General features: G+C 47.2%; 14 protein-coding genes across 14 annotated transcripts; 5 read left to right on the top strand and 9 right to left on the bottom strand.

Annotated features, from left to right (window-relative positions):
- Positions 1-465: 465 nt before the first annotated feature.
- On the bottom strand, positions 466-2672 carry FMAN_02057 (uncharacterized protein; the record flags this gene model as incomplete). The annotated part of the gene is made up of 2 exons (XM_041826045.1): positions 466-2113; positions 2161-2672. 2 exons carry the CDS (start codon positions 2670-2672, stop codon positions 466-468), a joined length of 2160 nt encoding a protein of 719 aa, XP_041677415.1.
- Positions 2673-4650: 1978 nt separating this feature from the next.
- On the bottom strand, positions 4651-5871 carry FMAN_02056 (uncharacterized protein; the record flags this gene model as incomplete). The annotated part of the gene is made up of 1 exon (XM_041826033.1): positions 4651-5871. The coding sequence occupies one exon, from the start codon at positions 5869-5871 to the stop codon at positions 4651-4653; it is 1221 nt and encodes a 406-aa protein (XP_041677414.1).
- A 436-nt stretch (positions 5872-6307) lies between these two features.
- FMAN_02055 (uncharacterized protein) lies at positions 6308-7654 on the bottom strand (the record flags this gene model as incomplete). The annotated part of the gene is made up of 1 exon (XM_041826022.1): positions 6308-7654. One exon carries the CDS (start codon positions 7652-7654, stop codon positions 6308-6310), a length of 1347 nt encoding a protein of 448 aa, XP_041677413.1.
- A 495-nt stretch (positions 7655-8149) lies between these two features.
- Positions 8150-8554, bottom strand: FMAN_02054 (uncharacterized protein; the record flags this gene model as incomplete). Its single annotated transcript, XM_041826011.1, has 1 exon — positions 8150-8554. The coding sequence occupies one exon, from the start codon at positions 8552-8554 to the stop codon at positions 8150-8152; it is 405 nt and encodes a 134-aa protein (XP_041677412.1).
- Positions 8555-9768: 1214 nt separating this feature from the next.
- Positions 9769-10645, top strand: FMAN_02053 (uncharacterized protein; the record flags this gene model as incomplete). The annotated part of the gene is made up of 3 exons (XM_041826000.1): positions 9769-9811; positions 9875-10425; positions 10490-10645. The coding sequence occupies 3 exons, from the start codon at positions 9769-9771 to the stop codon at positions 10643-10645; spliced, it is 750 nt and encodes a 249-aa protein (XP_041677411.1).
- Positions 10646-10737: 92 nt separating this feature from the next.
- FMAN_02052 (uncharacterized protein) lies at positions 10738-11864 on the bottom strand (the record flags this gene model as incomplete). The annotated part of the gene is made up of 3 exons (XM_041825989.1): positions 10738-11496; positions 11559-11788; positions 11843-11864. The coding sequence occupies 3 exons, from the start codon at positions 11862-11864 to the stop codon at positions 10738-10740; spliced, it is 1011 nt and encodes a 336-aa protein (XP_041677410.1).
- A 344-nt stretch (positions 11865-12208) lies between these two features.
- Positions 12209-13677, bottom strand: FMAN_02051 (uncharacterized protein; the record flags this gene model as incomplete). Its single annotated transcript, XM_041825978.1, has 2 exons — positions 12209-13555; positions 13618-13677. 2 exons carry the CDS (start codon positions 13675-13677, stop codon positions 12209-12211), a joined length of 1407 nt encoding a protein of 468 aa, XP_041677409.1.
- A 543-nt stretch (positions 13678-14220) lies between these two features.
- Positions 14221-14982, bottom strand: FMAN_02050 (uncharacterized protein; the record flags this gene model as incomplete). The annotated part of the gene is made up of 2 exons (XM_041825967.1): positions 14221-14603; positions 14658-14982. 2 exons carry the CDS (start codon positions 14980-14982, stop codon positions 14221-14223), a joined length of 708 nt encoding a protein of 235 aa, XP_041677408.1.
- A 455-nt stretch (positions 14983-15437) lies between these two features.
- On the top strand, positions 15438-15755 carry FMAN_02049 (uncharacterized protein; the record flags this gene model as incomplete). The annotated part of the gene is made up of 1 exon (XM_041825956.1): positions 15438-15755. The coding sequence occupies one exon, from the start codon at positions 15438-15440 to the stop codon at positions 15753-15755; it is 318 nt and encodes a 105-aa protein (XP_041677407.1).
- A 320-nt stretch (positions 15756-16075) lies between these two features.
- Positions 16076-16405, bottom strand: FMAN_02048 (uncharacterized protein; the record flags this gene model as incomplete). The annotated part of the gene is made up of 1 exon (XM_041825945.1): positions 16076-16405. One exon carries the CDS (start codon positions 16403-16405, stop codon positions 16076-16078), a length of 330 nt encoding a protein of 109 aa, XP_041677406.1.
- A 1324-nt stretch (positions 16406-17729) lies between these two features.
- FMAN_02047 (uncharacterized protein) lies at positions 17730-18092 on the top strand (the record flags this gene model as incomplete). The annotated part of the gene is made up of 1 exon (XM_041825934.1): positions 17730-18092. One exon carries the CDS (start codon positions 17730-17732, stop codon positions 18090-18092), a length of 363 nt encoding a protein of 120 aa, XP_041677405.1.
- A 281-nt stretch (positions 18093-18373) lies between these two features.
- Positions 18374-19507, top strand: FMAN_02046 (uncharacterized protein; the record flags this gene model as incomplete). The annotated part of the gene is made up of 3 exons (XM_041825922.1): positions 18374-18623; positions 18677-19144; positions 19350-19507. The coding sequence occupies 3 exons, from the start codon at positions 18374-18376 to the stop codon at positions 19505-19507; spliced, it is 876 nt and encodes a 291-aa protein (XP_041677404.1).
- A 704-nt stretch (positions 19508-20211) lies between these two features.
- On the top strand, positions 20212-20942 carry FMAN_02045 (uncharacterized protein; the record flags this gene model as incomplete). Its single annotated transcript, XM_041825911.1, has 2 exons — positions 20212-20771; positions 20822-20942. 2 exons carry the CDS (start codon positions 20212-20214, stop codon positions 20940-20942), a joined length of 681 nt encoding a protein of 226 aa, XP_041677403.1.
- Positions 20943-21071: 129 nt separating this feature from the next.
- FMAN_02044 (putative benzoate 4-monooxygenase cytochrome P450) lies at positions 21072-22797 on the bottom strand (the record flags this gene model as incomplete). Its single annotated transcript, XM_041825900.1, has 5 exons — positions 21072-21225; positions 21276-21436; positions 21488-22143; positions 22203-22662; positions 22729-22797. 5 exons carry the CDS (start codon positions 22795-22797, stop codon positions 21072-21074), a joined length of 1500 nt encoding a protein of 499 aa, XP_041677402.1.
- Between the last annotated feature and the right edge of the window lie 552 nt (positions 22798-23349).

Genomic DNA, 23349 nt, shown 5'->3' with positions numbered 1-23349 from the left:
GCAAGGTAGAAAAATGCCCTACGTCCCAGTCATGCACCTGTTGCGCATATTAGCCAGTGCAGTATTGGAATGAAAGCACCTAACATGTCAGATAAATTCTTGACAGTAAGCACAGTATTCCAGAATTAGGATCAAACTCCTTTCAGGCTGCTTACTATCATCACTGCTGCAGAAAGGTTTTGGACCTACCAAAGCAGCATTTGGTGAGTCAAAATGCACATGTCAAAGCTCTCTGAATCTCTCAAGATAATTTGGCCGTCACCATTTTGAAGCCATCAATCTAACAACTTAGTCATCGGCAAATATATGCTGCGAGTGCAGGGCTATTGATGTGTATTGCTTGATGCACCCTCAATTACCGGTCAACCTTTATTACTTATTAAAGGCGAATGCAATGGCAAATAGTTGTGTCATAAAATATCTACCAATGCTTCTAGCTGCCCCACTTGTGTCATTCTGCTATGTCTACCAGGTGAAGGATTCTTCAACATAGCGAACAACAACACCATGTCTCGCCATCGCAGCGCAAACATACCGAACTTCATCACACATTGCATGTGGACCACAAACGATAAGGGTAGTTCCACCAATGGCCTTCTCCAATTCTGTGGTCAAAACTCTCTTTATGTCCATTCGCTCACCAACTGAGACATGGGTCTCGATATGGCCCCAGTTGGAGGATTCACCACCTTCTTTTTCCTCGGCGACATCTTCACCAACAATCATACTCTTCACTACATCGACAAGACCCTTACTTTTGATTCCCCAATACAGCTTAGTGGTTCCCAAGGGCTGGGCGTACATTGACAGGGAGGCTTGGAGAGATGACAGGACGCCAGCAATGCCAACACCACCAGAGATGACGAGGGTGTTTGGATATTCGATGTTGGGCTCGAATCGGCTTGTGTCTTCGTGACCGTAAGAAGACTCGATGAGAATGGGGATAGCGATGCCAGTGTCGGCTTTCTTGGCAAGCTTGGCTGTCATACCACGGAGGTTCTGGACGAACAGCGTGATGCCAGGTTTGGTAGTACTGCTATGATCTTGAAGCTGACGGACGTTAGACATGGCGCCGCCCATCTCTTTGGACGCTGATGCCTCAGTTGGCGATATGGTACCCTCATTCTCAGACTGGGTATGCGAAGCCGAGCTTGGAACCATGGACTCTCCATCAAGCTGGCCCTTGCTGCAGTTGACAATCGAGAAAGGGTGGTTTTCCCAAACGCGCCAGGACAGAGTCGGGAAGTAAGCAAAGCAGTGACCATGAGCATCAACATCTGGGATGTCAACACGCAAATACTTGTCATCAATACGAGTGACATATGCTTTTTTGATACCATATCTGGAGATACGCAGAATGCGGAGAAGTCTCTCAAGGCCCCAGAAGCAAAACGCGATGATGAGCCAGATCTCGAAGCCACTCGTGTCTTCGTAGAGGAAAACAATGTGATACCAAGAAGCGACGAGGGCACCGATGGTCAAGAGTATGTGCGTGATGAGAAAGACCTCATATAATATCTTTCTGATTGGAAGCATCGAGAAGGGGATCAAGGCGGAGAAGAGGACAGTGCCGACAACGCCGACGTACCAGTAGGGGTATGTCAGAACAAGGGGATACGAGTGTTGCTCGATCATAATTCGAAGCCAAAGGAGCGAGTGAAGGGCGACTTGTACGACACAGATGGTGGCAGTCCATCGATGGAGAAGAAGGAAGGTTGAGTAAGACCAGTTAGTGAGCCGAAGAAGCACGCTGCTGCGCCCGGCATAGAGGATGACAATAGGGATGTTGGCGAAGGCAATGGCACCAGCCCTGTTACCGATAAAACGCATTAGTGCATAATGACGATCTGGATAGACGCCGTTGGGAGTATAGTTGGGGTATCCTTCGAATGTCGCCAGACAATTGATACCAATGAGGTAGAGAATAAAAAGAGCTTGACCTCTAGTAGGAACCATGCCAATTCCAAGCGTGGCTACACTGTGCTGCCTGCCCCAAGCTGGAGGGTCTATGAAGTAGCCGTAGAACTTGCTTCTGAAGGATGTTGGCAGGGGAAGCAATCGTAGGAGGGAGAAACCAATGGGTACCATCACACATGTTATGAAGGCCAGAATGCTATGATTAGTCAGTAGTGGTTTGAAAGCGAGTTCAAGTAGACTTACGAGTACTTGCTTTCATTCTTGGCGACGGTCTTGTATTCCCTGACACCATTCAGCTGGCCCTGGAAGACAGCTGCATCAATCGAGATGGTACGGTTGAACAACGTTTCTTCCGGAGACATTGGTTTTGGTGTACTGGAGGTATTGACCTGAGCCAAAGCCTCGGGGTACGACCATCGAATGGACTTGGACTCGTAAATCATCAGAGTCTCCCAGAAGGTCTCAACCTTGTAAAGTTTGACATTCTTTGGGCAATAAGAGTGAATGCAGTAGGCTATGGAGGTCAAGTACGAAGGGTCGTTGGAAAAGCATTCCGCCGATGGATATGCCTCCGCCTTCGCCTCTGCCGTCATGCCGGCGTACTCGGGGCAATCGAGATTATAGGGCATTGCCCACGAGCACGCTTGAGCACATGGTACTGGGTAGGAATCTCGCCCATAACCTTCAAGAGGGACAGTGGCTGATGTGCTGGGGAAGAAAGAAAGTGCTGACAGCACGATTGCTAATCTCGGCATTGTAGTGGAGGACCACATGGTGGCTGGTGCTCAAGGCCAAGACACAAGACAAGTACACAGTGATGATTTGAATGACCCGAGAAACAGAAATAACTTTAAAGCGCTTCGTAGTTGATCTTTAAGTAGTATCGCGGCCCAATATGGATAAAATACCTCTTATTCCATAAACGGTGATTCTTACCAAAAGATCCCTCGGAAGATTCCATGGCTGCATTCTAGATCCGTGATCGCCGGATATCGTTCGTTTTGGATAACGGCTATTGGCTTAGTGTTACCAGAGAGAAACCCGGGTCATGGGTTTGGTGGCTTGTTGATTAGCATCAGCTTTTGGGGGACTGGAAGGGATGGACCATGTTGAAGAAGTGTCTAGGACCCAGTTCGCTAGATGCAGACTTTCCCAGGGTCGGAGGGAGACCGAGAGTTTGCGCTTGATTAGTGCGGTCTTGTGTTTGTGGGCATAACTCCAGACTCCAGTCAGTCGACTGTATTGAGCTTCAGAGCTTCAGACCGGCATCCTCAATTTGTTGAAGTAGTTTCAAAAATGCTATAATTTAATCCGTTTCAGTCCCATATTGAATCTTGAGAGTAACAAGTGCCCGTCTTGGCAACGTGCCGACATCTCACCTCTTGGCGATATCACTTCTTGGCACCCAAGTGGAGGAACCATCGAGGAATTCTGCCCCGTGTCACCATTGGCTACAGTGAGACATGGCGTTCCAGAATTCTTAATTCCGCCCACTGAGAGCAACACAGTGACGCAGCGGAATTCTGCATGCAGCCAGGCAAATTTTTCGTTTAGTTGTGCCGAACTGCCGAAGCCACTGATCAGATAAAGAGAGCTATCCACGTGTTCTAGACCCAAAACGGGAATTTGGACGGATCGCGCGGGGTCCTGGCTGATTGATAAGATGGATCTGATTGATAAAGGAGACTAGGGTAGGGCTAGCATGTGACGGACCGTGGGACGAGCGCCATGGACAAGTGTAACCGAGAGTTTTTACTCTGATTTTAGGTAATAGTCTCTGTAGTCTTCAGCCACAAGTTCTGTCTGTTGGTTCTTGTTACGATGGTGGTAGCAGATCATCCCGGAGGCATGAAATCTGACCCTACCAGAATCAACTCTTCATAGGTACTTCAACACGTTGCAGAAGTTCTCGTGAGGCAATATTACTGAAACAGGTCACCCGCCTCGTTTAACAACATCTGATCTGTCTCCACTACAACAAACCGCTAGCTCCATCAGGCTTGCATCGGGACTTCTCGACCTCGTATGAAATTTTCTCCAGCATTTCTGTGACTAACTTCCTCGCCTGTTCCAGACCCCTACCATTTCGGCTCGCGTCGCCGTTTCATTCACGTGGGGGAACATTCTGGACCATTATGGATGAGCTCAAATAATAACTCTCGCAGTATGCATAACTCTTGATCACACTGTTATGTCTCTTCAACCTAACCGCATATCGTCAAGTTTGTGTTTAGTAGCTTTTTGTCACGCCAGAGGCTGCTGCAGAGGATTGATCTATGTGCCGAGTTCCGAGATAATGAATAAGGTTATCAGATCATTTATGCTCTACTCGAAGAACAATGCCTAACTAATGGCAGTGTCTACGCTGATTGTTCGGACCCTCGGGGTGTTTTCTAGATACTGTATTGGAGGTTCATGTGTTAGATGGCCTTGGGGAATAGCGGTAGAATCGCTCCCTTTCATGCGATGTCGGCCATCTCGCTAGCTCTCCACTTCCTTGTCTTGAGAACCAACAGCCGACTTTCTCCGCCAATCCTGTACCCTGGCCTCGAGGACCAAGAAAACACCGGTCCTTAATGTGGGGTGTCAAAATAAACGAAGAAAAGAGTCCCCTAAGCTGAGGCCAGATTTACCTAAATACTTTTATCACTTAGGGTCAATATTATAATATTTCTTGCCTCCCCTAGCGTGGAGCTGTTCGATGGTGATAACTATTAAGAGAGTAAAACTCAATTAATGACTCTCAAGTCCTTCAACCATGAGATCGAAACCCACTGCCCGAAGTCGGTCCACAAATGTGATGCCCAATGTCGATGGCGTCAATAGTCCAGCACCAGTAGTTCCATTCTTGTCCATCTGATTGATTGACGCTGCAGCCTCTACGGCTAGAATTGCAGCCATGTCAACCAGCGCTCCTTTGTAGCTGAACTTGGCCAACGCCACTAGTTCTTTATTGCCAGTCACATAGCCGACTGCCTTCCATTCCGCGCTCTCAATCTTGCGTCTTTCGTCTCTGTCGGGTCCAGATCCTGGATCAAAAGACTTACCACGAACGAAGGATCTGAACCATGGCAATGCCAACAAGAAAATGCCCAGTTTTATGACGATGTGCATGAGTAGTGCAGATATGAGGCCAGTGTCTGGGCTGTACTCCTTGAACACGAATTTCTGTCCGTAAATCTTCGGATTCAAGGCTGCTGATCGTTGAACGACGGACTCATTACCCCACGCCACGAAGGATGTTGCCAGATGCCCAAGATGTTGGTCGTAGCGATGACCCAGAAATCCCTGGCTTTTCTTAACCACATGCTTGGGATCTGGCACCAAGACCGAGGTGTCAGAAGTCAGCCAGCCATTGATCCCATAAGTCTCGGCAACGTCAAGAACAGTATGCAGGGAACCACCTTGCATCCCGAGCATGTTGAGTTTCCCAGAGCATACGATTTCAGATTCTGCTGGTAGGCTCTTCTCTCGTAGATGTCTAGCAATCAGCCACGCCACAAGATCAGATGGAGCACTCGATCCCGAGATAGCCGGAATAATAATAGCGCCTGAATCTTTGGCCACCTCGTGAAAATCACGGATCATCTGAGCGATCCATGCAGTTTCGGTGCTAAAGTCGACGTAATGGGTGCCGTTACGGGCACATGCTTCAACGGTGGGGGTGCCATGGCGGTGATATGGTCCAATGCCGTTGACCAGAACTTCGGTGTCTCTGACAAGGGGATTGAGGCCCTCACTGTCGAGTTGAGGGATAACGTAATTGTCCGGTTCCAGTCGATCGGGATTGATGGCCCGGAGTTCTTGGCGTAGATCTTCAAGCTTTGCGGCTGAACGACCTGCAATGCACCATTTCGTATTTGTTGGGAAGGTCTTGGCAATGTGCTCGGCGCAGATTGTGGCGGTCCACCCGGTGGCGCCCAGGATGGTTATCTCATGGGGTCGAGTGCTCATTTTCTTTTCTTGCTGAATACCATACCTGTGATTGAAGGCATGAGTGCGTGTGTGGCCTTATATTATGTTGACAATTTGAGAGTCCCTCTTGGTCAGAATTATCCTTCTTACAAATACTCAATGCTTCTCGGTATTCTGCCTCCACTATTGCGCAACGCTACCCTAGTTGAGAAGTGGATGGTGCTCAGTCAAACATATCGGTTCGATCACGGATGAACAACGGACGAACTAATTGAGTAAGCGTTGCGCACCCTGAGTGAGGCATCTCTCAAACAGCCTGTATTGCCGATCGCAATTGCGCCGCCATTGTGGGGTTTTCTGATGCTTCTAGGCTTCTGCAAAGTTTCTGCAAAGTATCCCCGTGAATTCTCTCCATGAGCATATATGTAGTAGATATATATCGTTTTCAGTTATCTGAATCTGCTTTGATGCTTGCTCAATGCGGGCGGTTAAGACATCCGAAATCTCTTTCTAGCTTCTGCATATGATCTCGGTGAATCTTGACACCATCGAGACGTTCTCCAGCCCCCAATTGAGCCCCTGGATGGAATCGGAAGTTTATATCCTGCCATAGCAACCATTTCATATCTTCAAGCTTGTTGTAAATCTTGGGACACAATATCCTCTTTGAGTCCCAGAACACATACCCAAGCTGTCGAACACCTGAATAGCGGCCGCCCGTGGTCGTAATTGGCTTATACATTCTGTCGTCATCCCTGAATCTGCCGAATATAAGATAGCCAAGGTTGCTGCATGAGGGATCATTTTTTAGCGACGCGGTTTCTTCATATTGGTGGTCTGGTGGCCACGTTGGCGAGTATCTCAGAGCTCCTGGCAGGAACTCGCGAGAATATTGGCAATTTGACCGAATCAACTCGGATCGTCCTTCTCCGGTAGTACATAAATCGTAGATAAAGTCAAGACCCAGCGAAGTCATGTAGCTGATGTTATCTGAAGAATGATATCTGCCTATTTTAGAGAATAACGAGAGGCTGGTTTGGTCTAATGTCTTGAGCTCAATAAGATTATCCCGCTCACGATTTCTTTCCGTCTCGTTGTCTATCTCTGCTCCGGGTTCTGGTTCTGGTTCGGAGAGCAAGGGCCATGCAAGTCTTGCATACATATCGGCAGTGGACATGAACTGACTCTCAAGCTCGTCAATGTAATCCCTTATCATAAGAGTGATGTATAGCTCGACGCAAGCTATCTCTTCCACTTCCCACGGTGAGAGACGAGTAATGAAGAGATCAAACTGTTCAACAGAAGAAAATTCATCGTTCGCCGAAACCGTTTGGAATGGAAAGTAATTGTTAGCTGGAAAGACGCGACAGTAGATCTCGAATCGGAGGAACGCCCTCCGCAGTCGTATGCATTCTGTTGAGGTGAGGATAAGGACCGAGTCGACTAAACCAAGCCTGCACATGTACTCCGTGTAACAGGAAATCATGAATGTCATCCGGTTGTAATGTCTGCAAAGCAACACCAGCTCTGATTTCTTGGTTGGAAAATCGAAAGACCAGGCGCCATTGAAGTATTTTTGCAGGAATTCGGATACTGTACTCTTCGTTGCTGGCGAGGGAGTTTGGTGGACAGCAATAAGATGTCTTAAGATATCCGTTGGTACCGAATTTCGGATCACGGATGAGAGAAAGCTTTCGGGCGTTTTGGAGAAAACATTGAGGCATAACGGCGATGCTGAGATCATATCATGGAGCTCACGAGGTGAGTCGACATTTCGTAGGATGATAGAGATAAGCTCGGGTGCCAAATTCTCTAGCGTCATCTTGTGCAGTGAAGGATGGACGATTAACGCTATCGTGTATGGTTTGATACTATAGGCTGAGATACAAACATTTGCATTGTAGTATGAGAATGAAGAAAACAAGGCAGCCTTAGATTCTTGCGGGATCACGTGGCAGATGAGGGGAAGACGGGCGCGGCTGTTGGAATGAAAGGTGTTATTATTAGCTACCAGCGCGTAGCACCGCCCTGCATAATCTGATCCAATGGGAGGATCAATGTAATGCCAAATTATATAAAGAACGATGGGATGACATAATTGATGTAACTGAAGCTAACAAGAACCCCACTACTCCCTTTCTCCAAGGATGCCTCATTCATAACTTTCAACACAGCTTTGGCCGAGTCTGCAGGGGTGCTCGGGCCCGTGAAGTGCGGGGCATAATTGACAAACTTGCTCCCGAGCTTGGCCACCTTTTCTTTCTGCTACTCAGTCACTGTATAATGTCAGCACTGTTCAGTATTGAAATCGCCACAGCTACTTACAATCTCCTTCAAAACGACTATCTACGTTTCCAGGACAGATGCTTATGAAAAGAACTCCTTCTTTGGCGTAGCGAGCGGCGAACTTGGCGGTGACAACGTTTGTGCCTGCTTTGCTGATGGCGTATGCAGGAGCTGGCTCGATCTCAAATTGACGGATGAAATCAATGTCGGACATGCCGGATGAAATGGCGATGACCTTCTTGCCCTGCCCTTTGAGAACAAGCGGGGTGAAGAGGTTAACGAGATGGAAGTTTCCAATCACGTTGACGTTGAATGAGTCTTGGAGATCCTTGACAAGGTGTTCGAGGTCCCTGGCTCTCTTACATTGTGAGATGTCATTCCCAGAAGCCAGGTCATAGACAAATGATGGAATCGACCTACAGCTCATCAACAGCATCCCATTGAGACGACAATGCTATGAGGCCTGCATTTGCAATGACGTAGTCAAGAAAACCTCCAGCGATTTCCGAGACAGCCGAGACAGCCGAGACAGCCGAGACAGCACCTTACACTCTTGTTAGCTTTGGTGCAAAGATACCTTGAGTGAGAGCTTGAACCTTCAATGCATGGTAGTCAGTAATGTCGGCCTCAAGAATATAGACCTTATCAGGAGAATCAAGCTCTTCAGCAAACTTTTTCTCAGTTGCGGCTTTGTTACGGACCAGGCCGATAACGGTATTATCGGGGTTGCTGGAAAGTACTTGGATAAAACCGAATCCCGATAAGTGTGGGTTAGTCGTAGGGTAGGCAAAATAGCATCGGCCAGACTTAGGGTTAAGCCGCGCGATACTCCTGTTACAAGATAAGAAGGCATTTTGATATATATTAATCGAGAAGGCAAATAGGAGTATAGGTTCAGTTACTAGTATTAGCAAACTTTCATTAAAATATAAGTTTTCCTATTGAGAACATTACGGAATACGGTTTACTAGGCATCTTGATGATTAATCGTATAACTCTTTTGTCGTTTCAATTAAACCCTCTGTAATCCCCGATATTGCGCAAAAACTACCCCATACAGCATCAAATACGCAGGCTTGATTAATTCTCAACAAGCATGCACTGATACTTCTTTGTTATGGTCATTGATATGGTTTTTAGGGTTCCACTGCCGATACGACATACAGCATACGCGTAACGCTAACCCTATTTGTCACCATGCTTAGGTTAACTTACATTTTGAGGCCTTGTTAGAGCTTGTATGTCAGCACATTGTAATTAAAAAGCGAAGCTAGGCAGCATTCAATGTTACATGTGGCTGAGAGCTTATTCCGTCAGACAGAACTTAGATCTAAGTTGCAACTTAAAGATAGAAGTGTACTTACATCTAATTTCTGTATTTACTTCTTCTCAAGCACAAGAATATGCTGTCCTTCTGCCACTCTTTAATAATACTTCTTTTATACCTTAGAAACAAAGTCTGCCCAGTCCTCGGGTGCAGCCGGATCATCATAGTGCGGGGTATAATCGCACCGGTTGCTAGCCTTAAGCAGAGATGGCGTAGTCGACACCTATATAAAGCAGGCTTGCTCTCTTATCGTCATAGTAACAAGGGACACTGACTTCGCCACTTTATCTCTTACCTTGCTGCTCTCTTTTGATAAGTGAATCATGTCACAAGCTACATATGTGCTTCTTACTGGTTGCAACCGTGGTATGTTCTCTTGATGCGTCAAATTCTATTCCCACTAGTCTAACCACGTGCAATCAATTTCAGGTATTGGGAGAGGCCTCTTTGAGACGTATATCGCCCGTACTAACCATGTTGTCGTCGCTGCTGTCCGTGATCCGACAGCCGAAAGCTCCAAGGAGTTATTGAATGTCAGCAAAGGCACCAACACCAGATGCATCTTAGTCAAGATCGACAGTGCTTCCGAGATGGACGCCCTGGAAGCCATCAAGAGTTTGAGACGAGATCACGGCATCGCAAAGCTTGACTTGGTAATCGCTAATGCCGGAGTCTCCAAGTACTTTGGAACGGCAGAGATGACCCCAGTCAAGGAGATGATTGATCATTTCAGGATCAACTCCGTGGCACCACTGCTGTTGTTCCAAGCAACCTGCCCCCTCATCCACGCTGCGAAAACCCCAAAGTTTGTGACTATCTCTTCAGGTGCAGGAAGCCTTGGGCTTATGGAAAATCTGAAAGTTGAAAATACTGCATATGGGTCTTCTAAAGCAGCTCTTAATTTCATCACACGGAGAATACACTTCGAGAATCCGGATCTCGTGGCCTTCAGCATCAATCCTGGGTGGCTTCAAACTGACGTAAGCAAATCTCTAAATCTACTGCATAAGAACTCTCGTTGGGCCTTGATCTGACTGATACTAGCTTGGAAATCATGCTGCACAGAGCTCAGGATTATCGGCAGCTCCTGTTTCTGTGCAGGATGGTGTAAATGGAATCGTGAGTGTTATAGATGGCGCAACAAAGAACGCGACATCAGGTAGATTCCTTTCATGGGAAAACAAAGAGCTGCCTTGGTGATTCGCACAATGCGCAGGGATTCTGATCAAATAATTCCTTATAAAATTTGAAGTCATATACCAAAAAGTGTCCGAAACATGCTCTTGTTAAGTTCAGAGAAGAGACTTGACTGAATCAATGACTGTCTTCTCATACGAAATCCAGTCGATTCCAAGAATTGTGTTTGCCCGGGTGGCATCAAAGCCAAACGAATCGAGAGCTGGGTTTGGATCGCCTCCCTTATTGGCCTCTTCCGGTAGCCTGTCCCGCAAATCTGCAAAGTTCTCGTACAGGATGCGATATAACTCCTGATTACTGTAGTACCCGGCAGTGACAAAGATACGCTTGTTCGCTGCCTCTTCTGTCTCTACGGACTTGACATGGGCCAACGCCACGTCACGGACGTCAATCCAGAGAGGTAGTTGGGTTTGAGGAAGCCCGCTCTTGTGCTTCCCACTGATAATGTCAGCCAGCAGCTGGTTGGATGTGTTGACTGAGTCGAGAGACTTGACTGGATACTTGACTGGACCGTAGACCATGGGAGGACAGATTGTTGTAAGCGAGAAACCGGGTTTCTTGTCAGCCATAAAATCCCAAGCAGCCTTCTCAGCGAGTGCTTTTGATGCAGCATAGGCAAGTCCAGGGTTGGAGTAGGCATCTTCCATAGTAAGAGGACTCCAATCGGCCTCAGTGTACGTCTTCTTGGCACCAGTGAACGATAGCTTAGGGTCCAGTATCGCAGCAAACGATGATGTCAGCGCAACTCGCCGAACGGTGGGACAAGTCTTGTGGAGTGCTTCAAGCACTGAAGTTGTGCCAAGGACAGCTGGATCGATCAGATCCTTTTTGGCGTCTGTGATATTGTAGTGGAACTGGAACAAACGCGTCAATTTCGGAAGCTCGAAAGGAACTTATGAACCCGCCATTGACTCACGGGACTTGCAACGTGGATGGCCGCTTCGAGGCCATATGCACCCAAGCCCTGGAAGGCATCCTTGGCTGCAATGTCGGGAACGATAGCAAAGTCGAGCTTCTCTTCACTAACGCCTTGAAACTCATGGCGGATTGACTGGGCCTTTTGCTCTGAGCGAACCGTAGTCACGACGCTATGGCCTCGCTGAAGGAGAACATCGATCACATGTCCAGCGACGAATCCTGTGCCACCTACACCGAGCGTTAACTACAAAAGCAGGTTAGATGCATGCTAATGAGATATACCTGTAACAAGAACCCGAGTCATTGTGAGTGATATAAGATGGGATAATGTTATACCTTGCTGGTAATTGAAGGATGTGATGATTGTACTTCAGGCTTGCTGCGAGGTTTGTCGGACTTAAATAGCTGCTACGATGCATTACTGAATCATGACCCTAGACCCAGTTCGGCTTTCGGTTTGCAGGAAAGGCCGAGATGGACGATCCATTTTAGGTTCTAATATGAATAAGCTTTTCTAACCTGTAACTAACCTCAGCGAGATTGCACTCGGCCCGATTAATTTAGTGGCCTCTGACTTGTTTACGAATACTCGTATTGGTTGGACTTAAACCTAATGTCCGGGCTCATGTAATACGCTTGCAGCATATCTTACGCCGCTGTTGCATAGCATCCTGCCTTAGCCCAGATAGTCCAGTAGTCCATGTCCAGTCTCTTCTTCGATAATTCGAGGACATCCCTTGCTATCCGCATGTTTCCCTTCTCTGCTATCCACTCCAGTACTCTCCATATCCATGCCTGTACGCAATTCTCGGTTGACATTTGAGCAGCCTGATACAGAGGTGCCATTAGTACCCTGCACTCCAGCTTCTGCATCTGCGTGAAAGGCTCAGAATTCTCTCGCCCAGCTTTGGGCATGATGTAATGCGTAACAGAGCGACATATCTGCTTGGCGATCTTGTTAATCACTTCACCATTCTGCTTGTAGCACCTATCCCTTATCAATCCTTCCATCTCTAAACGCATCATGCGTACGGCGTTGTGCAGTTGCATTGTAAAGTGATTCGGGTAAGCATCGTATTCTCCGTCCAAGGCTTGCCAATCTCTCAAGATGACGGCCAAAGGCCCACAAGACCTTTCCAATGAATCTGCAAGGTATTCAAGCCTGTATTTAATGTTGAACACCCGTTCTTTTGTCTCGCTGTCGTCAGCCATTATTGCTTTGGCCAACATGGCCCTCAAGTTGACAATATCCACAAGGATTCCCATGTAATCCCATTTACTATCAGTGATTAGCCCAGAAAGATCCCTCCAGACGGCGACCTGGGAGTCAGAGATAAAGGTTTTGGTCATTCCACAACTAATTATAAAGTGTGATAGAATGTTCCTGGCAATTTGAGTTGACAAAGCACTTGTAAAGTTCAACTTTCCCCGCGACTCGATGATTGACATTGCCCCTCGAATATGGGTCATTGAGGACCCTGCCATGCCAAGGCTTGGTGTTGCTAGCTTTTCAAATATGTCGAGAAGCAGTATTGACTGCAAAATATCATCACCGATCAACACGTTCGGCTCGCAAAGTGAATGCCTTAAACTCCCTATAGCGGCCGAGTATCTGTTAAAGGCGGTTCTGACTAGTTCCTGGCTGTCGAACTGAACTGCCGAAAACGCAAGGCCGACTGCATTCACACTGTATGCCAGATGCTTAGAGATCGGTGCCTGGTTATATAGTGGTGGGAGAGAGGAGCAACTCCGTGATAGGCCGGTAACATAAAGTAGGAAGAACGTATCTCTGCACCTTGCCTCGACGTCCAGGTCTAGGTCAAGCATCGGCGAAGGCAACGTAATGAGCTGATAATCATACCCTTGGCGAGCCGCCACCTTTTGCCTGGCTACACGTGTCTGGTCACGGAACGCTAGGTCCTTAACATTCCGGTAGCCGTGGCATGAGATGTTGGCCCGGCGGCACTGGCCACAAGATTCAGGTTTCAGGTCGCACTTAGGGTCACATGTCAGCCACTCTTATCACTTTACAGAACTGGAATGACCAATGGGCATACTCGGAGCTTCCGTCGTCTGCAGGGCAGACAGTCCATTGAGGGTCGGCCGGTATTGACCATGTTGGACGACTACGCATCCCCCACTCTGTGCTTCTTTCGAGGTTGGTGCCAGGAAAGAATCCTTGAGGTGAACTAGTCGATTACAGTAGGAGAGACAGAAAGAGATACTCTGGCCGTATGAAGCGAACTGTAGGGGATGGGATGAGGCATCAAAGAAGAAGAGGAGGAAGAAGTCAGTCTCTGGTCGAGATTATGCCATATTTCTGAAGTCTGCGCGTCAAGACAAGGTTATCGCCCAATGGTAACCGCTAGAGGCTTAGCCTGTGGAGTGCAGGTAAAACTCTTGGCGTACTCCGGATGGCTAGCCACAAGAGGTTAATGAGATCGGCACATGCCAAACTCAATCGTCTCACCTCTAAATGTGCTTGGCAGTGTCCAAGACATGACAGGGTTCTTTACTCGAGAGGAAATGGTTGAGGATTTCGACTCGTATGTCACTCATGAATATTTTCCCTTCACCGCTATTGCAGGTTGGTTCGTCAAGTGGCAAGTATAATTTCTGAATTGTGATTTGACTCGCAAGCTATTTAATCTCGCCACGGCTTAAACCTTCTGGATAGCCTGCAACAACACCTTGCCAATGACCCCAGCGCTCGGAGGATTCTGTCCCGTAATCAAGTTCTCGCTCTTACCGCTAGTGACCACCTTGACGCCAAAGAGCTGATCTGCCTTCTCATACTGACCGCCATGTTCCTTCAGCTTGTCTTCGAGCAGGAACGGCATTGCATCAGTGAACTTGTAAGCATCCTCTTCGGCATTGGAGAATCCCGTGACTGTCTGTCCCTGAACCATGTAGCTTCCGTCTGACAGCTTGACGTTGACCAGAGCTGCTGGCCCGTGGCAAACAGCGGAGACCAACTTGTTTGATTCGTAAAATTCACGAATTAGGGCGTGAGACGTAGGGTCTACGGCGAGATCGAACATGGCTAGCGCAAACTGTAAGTAAATCAAGGTGCGGTAGTTGGAATGGATTTTCGTACGTCCATGGCCTCCGACGAAAAAGATTCCGACGTACTCGGAAGACTTACCAAGGAAGCCTTCGAGCTTCTGGGTATTCTTCCAGATATGCTCTTTCTCTTTGAAAAATTTCTGGCAAGCTGCATCATTCTTAGAGTCCTCAATAGAGTACGGGTCAACAGGAGCTTCCCCTCCCTTAGGAGAAGCCACAACGAGATCGAGGTGGCCATTCAAATCGTTGTATGGGTGGACCAGCTCAGGAAGATACCACCCTGTTTTCATGTTGGACCGCGTGGGAAGGACATCTTGCGATGTAAGGACAACCAAAAGCTTCTGTCCCGTTGACATGGTGAGGGATGAAAACAGGAACGTAACTGTTCAGGACGTTTGCTGCTATAAGAGCGGTAGTTAAGATGGAATCTCCAAAGGCAGAGTACGCTCTCATATATGTGCTGCCACCTCGAAATCCTTTTGCCGTGCGAGGTAGTCCTTTTCGGAAGGCTAGTAATCTGTGCCAACTGACAATTCCACGCCACCTACCTCGCTAGTCGCTTGAGCCGTGATTTGTAAGACTATTAGATCGAAGTGGGCCATATCAAACTTAAAGTCTGATGATGACGAGTATACCCGATAACGCCGCCGGACAAGGCGTGGTCGGCCGCCGCCAGCTCTAATTGCTCCGGCATAAAGATCTACTGGCCTGCCATCAGTATTCTCTCTGATCGATGTCACCATCAATTCTACTCATATAAAAGACACTAAGACTTTCTTCACCCCAAGCCTCATTCAAAATCACCTTCACCATGACCTTCACTGTCACTGTCCTTTTTCCCAATGAGCCGGATGCCAAATACGATTTTGACTACTATGTATCCAAGCACATGCCTCTTATTCAAGAAAAATGGAGTAAATATGGTGTCAAAAGCTGGTCGGCTACACAATTCACAAATGGCTTAGACGGTTCACCCAGCCCCTACGCATTTGGATCCATTGTCGAATGGGAGGATCAAAGCCAGGTCAAGATTGCTTTCGCAGGGCCTGAGGTCGCAGAGATAATGGGGGACGTGGCCAACTTCAGCAACAAGGACGCAGTTTTCCTTCTGGGCAAAGTCATGGTCTGAGTCACGCCTAAAGCAACGGTTCTATATAGCGTACAGTCAGACCTCAAAAGATACCTCTGCACCAAAGACATTTCAACATTAAAACAAACCCTAGTGGTGGCCTAGATCCTTGAAGATAAACGGCCTGGCCTTGCTTATAACATATTACCATCAGCGCCCATTAATTCAGTACGTGCCAAACATCTGAGAAATAGACATACTGTATAGATCAGCGAGGAATGTAGCATCCCTCATGTAGGCTTTATCCTAGCTTCTTAACTAGATGCAGGACCTGTTCACCATTCCATAAAGCACTCAGAGACGGATATCCCCCCCCAAGGCTATTCTTCATCCTCCTCCTTACAAGGAACGCATTCTGGAGCGCACCAACAATCCGAGTAGATATCATCGGCATTTTCTGATCCGATAGGGCATCGGGTCTCGTTGAAGATAACGTGACCCCTTCCGTTACATCGAGCCTGACAGTGGCGGGCTATACCGTAGGTATGGGTATCGCAATCTACAGCGTAGAAGATTTGCTCTGCTGAGTCGACATTGCCTTTGATACCTTTGTTCGGGGTAACAGGCAAACCGGCCACTATGCTGCCTGGGATACTTCCCAGAATAGCAAGTATGAGGATTATATTCCCAGAGTCGCGAATTCCGTACATGTTGAAGAAATTGGTACTAGCAATATGTTAACAGCCGAGCTTTTGAGCTCAGGGGATCTTACCAAGGACTTTTGTATAGATTTGTACGTTTATGAGATGATTATGTTTAAATATGACGGCTACTGCCTCTTTTATAACCATCTTTTGAGTCGGCTCTCTGCCAAGAGAATAAGAACTGTTCTTGTTCTTTGGCCGCAAAAAGGGACGAGACTGTGACTTGATGGTTGCCTTACATGCCGATAGATCCGAGACGAAACTCGTAAGAGAGTAGCTAACTGTTGTTTGTTGTTTGTTTGTTGGTTGACGACGAACAGAACCCAATATCTAGCCGTAAAGCCGGTTGAGGATGTGCCTTCCGGGGAGCCTTATAGGTTGAAGTTGCATGCCGACCGATCCGGGGTAAAGCTCGTAAGAGAACAGCTTGTGTAAAAGCGAGAGGCCAGACATCATCTGTTGTTGGTTGTTGCTTGCTAGGAATTGTCCGAGCAGCAAGTTGTGTTGGAAATTCCAAGTCGGATCACCCTGACCAGGTATCTTAGCGCGGTTTCCCTTAACTGAAGCAACTCCGAAAGACAAATTGGCCTACCATTTGCTGTCTTACACTAAATATTTTAAGGTCTCTTAAAACCACACTCTTAGACTTCTTTCGGCGCAATCAGCTAGTTGTTCTAGCTTAACATAATAGCAGAACTGAATTTTAAAATATATCATAAGAGGCAAGCATGGCCTACGTCTTACCCCTCTTCTTACCTTATCTTTCGGCAAAGCTTGCCGGTATGCATAAGACTAACAACCAACAAAAGTATATATCAGTCATTTAAGTTTATTTCGTCGTTAGCTTAATGCATAGTGGCATGTTTATGGTCAAAGCGAAGAAGACATAAGTTCCTCAGCTTGAACAAATGATAAGTTCTGTTGGTTGTTGGCACTTGGCATTCCTCGCTCTAATTCCAACCTGACCACCAACAGATACATCTCCCGACCATGCTCCTTAGGACCCCGGAAGGAGCAGTGTGATTTGTCGGGTTCCAAAAGTACCGTATAAGGGCGGCACAAATAGGCTAGTAGATGCACACGCTGCCTTGAAAGATAATTGTGATAAGAGACATTTTTGCACCGCCGAGGTCCGTGGAATGAGGTCATGCACTGCCGTATTAGGAATAAGGATAATCTCTTTGCGGCATTAATACTATTGGCTGCTCCTATGCTCATCATTATGCTATCAATCTGTAAATAAATACATAACTATTCTCCTATTACTATTATTCTAGAGTAAAACCCTCATATCAGTTTATCAATTACCTTATCGAAAAATCCAAGCAATATGGCAAACCAAAATAGAGTCATCTATACCGTGGACCCCTCTACCAGTCCGGCTTCATGGCCACCTGGACAAGCCCCAGAATTTGGCACCATGATCTACAGAGTCGAGGTTATCTACATCAATCTGCAGGGGGACTCAGACTTTCGAACACTTCGAACCGGAACCAACGAGCATATACACCATGCAGTTATACAGGTCACCAAGCATATAGCGAGAGGCCTGTACCGGATTGTTAGCATGAATGTTAGCGAATATCAATGTATAGTAGTTATGGAAACCGAGAGATCAACCGCCGATCTTAGGGCGAACGGGTTCCCCTGGGATAGGGATAATCAAAACCTGCCAAATGTTGTTCTGCAATAGGCAGGTGAGCCGACAGAGCCGCTCTACTAGACAATGGAGATGATGACTTGGAGATTGAGTGGACAGATTAATGCCCCCTTGTGATGGTTTATAATATGATCTTGGGGTTCAGGACATGCGCGCAACGCTAGCCTCACTGCCTAATACTAAGCAATGCGAGATTTATAATATTTTATAAATCGTCTTACTAGGGCGCATATATACTATTTAATAGTGCGACAAGCTCTCAATATTACGGCAATTTATTCCTTTTTTTCTACATCCTTACCCAAGCTGCCACCATGCATATCTCTAAACCTGCAGTCCCTTCTGGCTCCACCGTTGTAGTCATCGGTGCTAATGGCTGCATGGGGGTTGAGACTTGTGAGAAACTCCTCCAGGCAGGCTTCTCTGTCCGAGGAACTGTGAGAGATGTCGAAAAGAATCGACAATGGATGCATAGGCTATTTGATATCAAGTGGTCAGGCATGTTTGAGCTGGTGCATGTGGCCGACTCTGAAGCTGAAGGGGCATTTGATGCGGCCTTCAAAGGTAAGAGGGTGCTCTTCTGTTCTATTCGGTCGGAGCTGACTATAGGGCCACAGGCGCCGAGGGCGTTATCTATGTTTCAACACCGATCATACTGCATGCAGATCCTGTAAAGGTGGTAGAGCCAGTGGGAAAAGGCACTATCAACAGTCTCGAGGCTGCAGCTCGCGCTGGAGTGAAGCGCTACGTCCTCAGTTCAAGCTCCAAGGCAGTCGAGTCTACTAATTACAACCACCCACACCAAATGTCAAGCATGTTCAATTGCGAAGCCATCGGGAAGGCTTGCTGTGAGCCTAACGTCGATGATATCGACAGATTTGTCGACGTCTATAGTGCCAGTCGGGCTTTGGCGGAATTGGCCTTCTGGTCGTGGGTTGGCAAGTACCAGCCTTCCTTTGTCGCAAACTGTGTCGTATCTGATGGACAGGTTGGAAAGGTCTTGGATCCAGAAAACACTAGTTCTACCTTCCGCATGTTGAAAGCGGCGGCTGAAGGTGAATGGGACAAGGTATTTGGCCAAGTCGGTAAGCACTCTATCTTCACACGTCATTGCCAGTGGTTGAGATTGACGCATCTCACAGCATAGTGCACTGATGTCCAGGATGCAGCACGTCTCTTGGTTGCGGCAGTAGCTCTCCCTTCCCTTGGGAACGAGCGAATATTTGCGTACTGTCACAATTCGGTGGAATGAGCTACGGTACAAGATTCGACTTACCTCGCTAAAGGGAGAGAAGTTGGTGAAGGGCAAAGACCAGGCAGTAGAAGGGAGGGATCTCTCCAATGCAGGTGCGCTTATCAAACGAGCTGAGGGTATCTTGCGAGAGATTGGTCAGCAAGGCTTTGCGAGCGAGGAGGATATCTTACGTGACTTCTTGGATTCCCTCTGAGAGTCACATATGTTTGTCAATGCCAGCCATTACCGATATAGACCGAAACCTATCGGTTATAGAGTGAAAGAAAAAACACATCAAAGGACTCTGATTCAATGCCATCTTACTCTTTGCAGCGACAAGCCTTTCTGTCTGGTTTCTTCAGCACGAGTCTTGTATATAGGCAACATATTGAACCAGGGAGCGATTCTGAATGCACCATTGATTGAGAGATCTGCAATCCGAGACTAACTCAACTCTAATAATATCCGGTTTTGAAGTGCCGAATTGGGAAAATCGTCACTGGTGACACTGTATATCGTAAGCCAAGCCTCTCGGCACTGGCCCGGAGCATTTCTTCCCGATGCAGTGGACTTCAAACCACGACACATCCAATCGCAATACATATCAAGACAAGGCACTTCCCGCGTCTTGACTGATTGAGATGAACACAAGAAATAAATTTAGTGATTGGGATGTCATTGTGAGGCTGAAACTCTGATCCATGACGACGGTGACAGACTGGCCATGTCAGGGCTAGGAATGTGATGCCTTGACTCGTGTGACATTATGACGTCTCGCATAAACTACGAAAATTATAACTAAGTAGCAATTGGTAGGGAAAAGATTCCATCTCATCTATTTCCAAGTCTTAACACATATCCTTGTCAACCAAGGAGCCCGTTCCAACACTATTGCTTCAGCATATTCACCGCATCACGATGGCTCACTACGATAATCGCGCTGGTCCCACCGACTACGGCACCACTTACGATCGCAGGCGCGAAACAGGGTTATTGACTCGCTGGGTCCCAGATAAGCTCAAACATTCCCGCCTTTATCGCTGGTTCCTTCGCCTTACACGCGTTGTGCAATTCCTCTCTGCCATTATATCCCTTGGTCTATTCTCAGCCCGTCTTCGCAAGGTCTACAATCTCGTCAATGCCATCAAGACACGTCGCGGTGTCAACAGTTCCTATGGCGCCGTTGAAGGCATCCTGGCAGCCGCCGTTCTGTACACACTCATCGCTACGCTGATCTCGCTGCTGCTCAAGGGTGGTGGTCCGAGATGGCTTCGCTGGCTTTGGGTCTTGTTGGACATTGCTTTTGTCGGAGCTTTCATAGCGGTCTCTGTTCTTACCCGACCTAATGGCGGCATGGCAGGTCCTCGTCATTGCTACAGGACTGAAGGTTTCTCAAGTACCTTTGGAATCAATGCAGACTCGTCAGATGATAGTTGTAACCTTCCGTGGGGTACATTCATCCTCGCCATCATCAGCACGTAGGTGTTATAAATAAACCTCTTCACTGTTCAATAGCTGACTCCTACAGTATCCTCCATGCTATCACTGCGGCATTCCACGAAGTCCGTGACCGCTACAAGGAACACCGCGTCAAGGGACAGCATGTCAAGGAGGCTCATGTTGACAGAGACAGAACAGCCGCTTACTAGAGTCATGGCTTTCACATAGTTCCATGCTTAAGATGGCTTTGATGTAAATTAGTAGAAATGAGTGTATGATTGGTCTCCCGGGGGAAGCGGAACATTGAATTACAGTTTATAATATACGTTCCAGGCATCCTAATTGAAACGCCTCTTATGTATCTCAACTTCGCATTCCACGGCCTTGTTGAAGAAGCCTTCTCTAACCACTGTGGGTTCAGGATTTATTCTCCTGACATCGAATAGCTTAAAGACAACCGCTACTGCTTTCAAGATCTCCATCCAGGCGAAGCTTGCAGCTATTAGTATGCAAAACATTGGTAAGTCTTATGTGTGACTAACTTTCTTCCGATGCATGATCTTGGTCCTGTTGAAAATGGGTAAAAGTACTCCATGCGCTTATCTGCACCTGGCTCAAGCCATCGCTCTGGTCTGAATGCCTTGGGTGATTCAAAGATCCGTGGATCCATCATAATGCCCAAGGTTGGGACGCTTACTAACGTCTGGTCTTATGATCAGCGAAATCCAAGGTCTGTTCACATTTATTAACCTACGCCTGCTGGTATGAACTGTCCGGCTATGGTCTTTCCACCTTGTGGTGTCACTCGTTCCAACCCAGTGGCACTGGTTGGTCGGAAGCGCATGACTTCTCTTAAAGCTGCAATTAGTAACGACAGCTCGTTCAACTCCTTTTCAGTTGGCACCCAGTCATCGGAAGGCTCTCCTGGGAAAATCATATCAATCTCGTCCTGAATCCGGTTCTGTAAATCGGCATCCCGAGACACAAAGTCGATAAAATTAGTCATTGTGCTGCTTGTTGTATCGCTCCCGCCAACTATGAAGCTAATCGACTCGGCGATGATTTCATCCTCTGGAATGGACCGTTTTGTTTCTGGATCCTTTGCGTTGAAAAGGAAGCTTAGTAAGTCTTTTCGGCTATTGTCAGCTGAGACTTTTCGCTTCTCGAATGCTTCCTTTCCAATCTTTGCAAGGCCTGCGGATGCTTGGAATCCATTTTTCCAGAATGAGTCGAGAGGGTTATACCTCATCACAGATCTTAGGAAAGGCGAAAGCGATCCAAGCGCGTTCATAAATTCGCCGCGGGTATCAATGATTTCGATGAGACCATATTCGTCTTCACCTTTCTTAACAAAGCCAAAGGGCTCACCAAAAGCAAAGCTAGCAATAACATCAAAAGCCAGGTAATTCGCTTTTTAGGGAAACGGTATTAGTAGAGAATCATCTTATTGCCGATTCGCGCAAACTCACTCCAGACGGAAAAGTCGACCCTTGGGTTTGATCCATTGGAAATCTCGAGTAGTTGGTGTTTCCATCCGAATATTTCAGCATCCATATAAGGCTCAAAGTCCGACAAGGCTCGAGCGGAAAATGCGGGATTGATATACTTTCTTTTCCGCGTATGCTCTGACACATTTCTCGTGTTGAAGACTACCGGCGTCACCTGGTGGAACGCATCGTAGAAAGGACCCTTGATAAATCCAGTCTTATGGCCATAGATCTGTTGAATTGCGTCGGGGTTATTGATGGACACATGATTGGGCGCAATTTGAACAAAGTCGCCGTGCTTCTGGTGCAACTTTAGAACTTCCTTGGAACGCTGGACCTTTCGGCATTGTGATGCAAGCCAGAAAGAGGATACCTTCGCCGTGATAGGTCCAGGGAGACGGTGAATTGGAGAGACTAAGTAGCGCACAATCTGGACCAGAACCTAGAAAGGCATCAGTTACCATTGAACCAATTGACTCGCAGATGCGCGAAGGAGATCAGAACTTACGAGTATCAGTATCCCACAAATCAATCCTTGACCACTCGAGGGCCTATACGCTGATTCTACAATAGACATAGCGATTTATCTCGTTTCGTGGGGGAAAGATTTGGAAAACATGCACATGGGTTAGAGGTACAGCAAGGAATGTTAAACTCAGCAGGGTTATGATCCTTCAATTGAAAGGGGGAGTTCAGAGTAACCTAGTTTTATCAACTTCTTGTCATCGTCGTTGTTATTAAATACAACAATGGCTGCTCTTGTCGGAATTAGTGCCGACTTTACCCCGTAGTTGTATTCGGGTTATGACATCTGGCCCCGTAATTGGCCAGTCTCTCTCAATCGGCAGCTTCGGGCATGCAGTATGATGCAATGAAACCCTCTCTACCTGTCTCACTTCAGGACGGCATTCTCATTTGCTTGTAGCAGAATTTGAAAACCCTATTTCTGGCCTCGCCTTTTGTTGGTTCTAACTCTATAAATAGCCCAAAGAGCATGGGCTCAAAGACTCGCGGCGCTCTAGACGTAGTTTTTAAACGCTCTAGAAATAACAAGATCTGTTTCTCTAACGCAAAGCGTGACGACACCGCAGGGCTCGAACACGATGTTTTTTAAGGACATTTTAAGATG

This window comes from Fusarium mangiferae, assembly GCF_900044065.1.
Source record: "Fusarium mangiferae strain MRC7560 genome assembly, contig: FMAN_scaffold001, whole genome shotgun sequence".
Lineage (NCBI taxonomy): Eukaryota > Fungi > Ascomycota > Sordariomycetes > Hypocreales > Nectriaceae > Fusarium > Fusarium mangiferae.
This window is presented reverse-complemented; position numbering and strand designations above follow the sequence as displayed.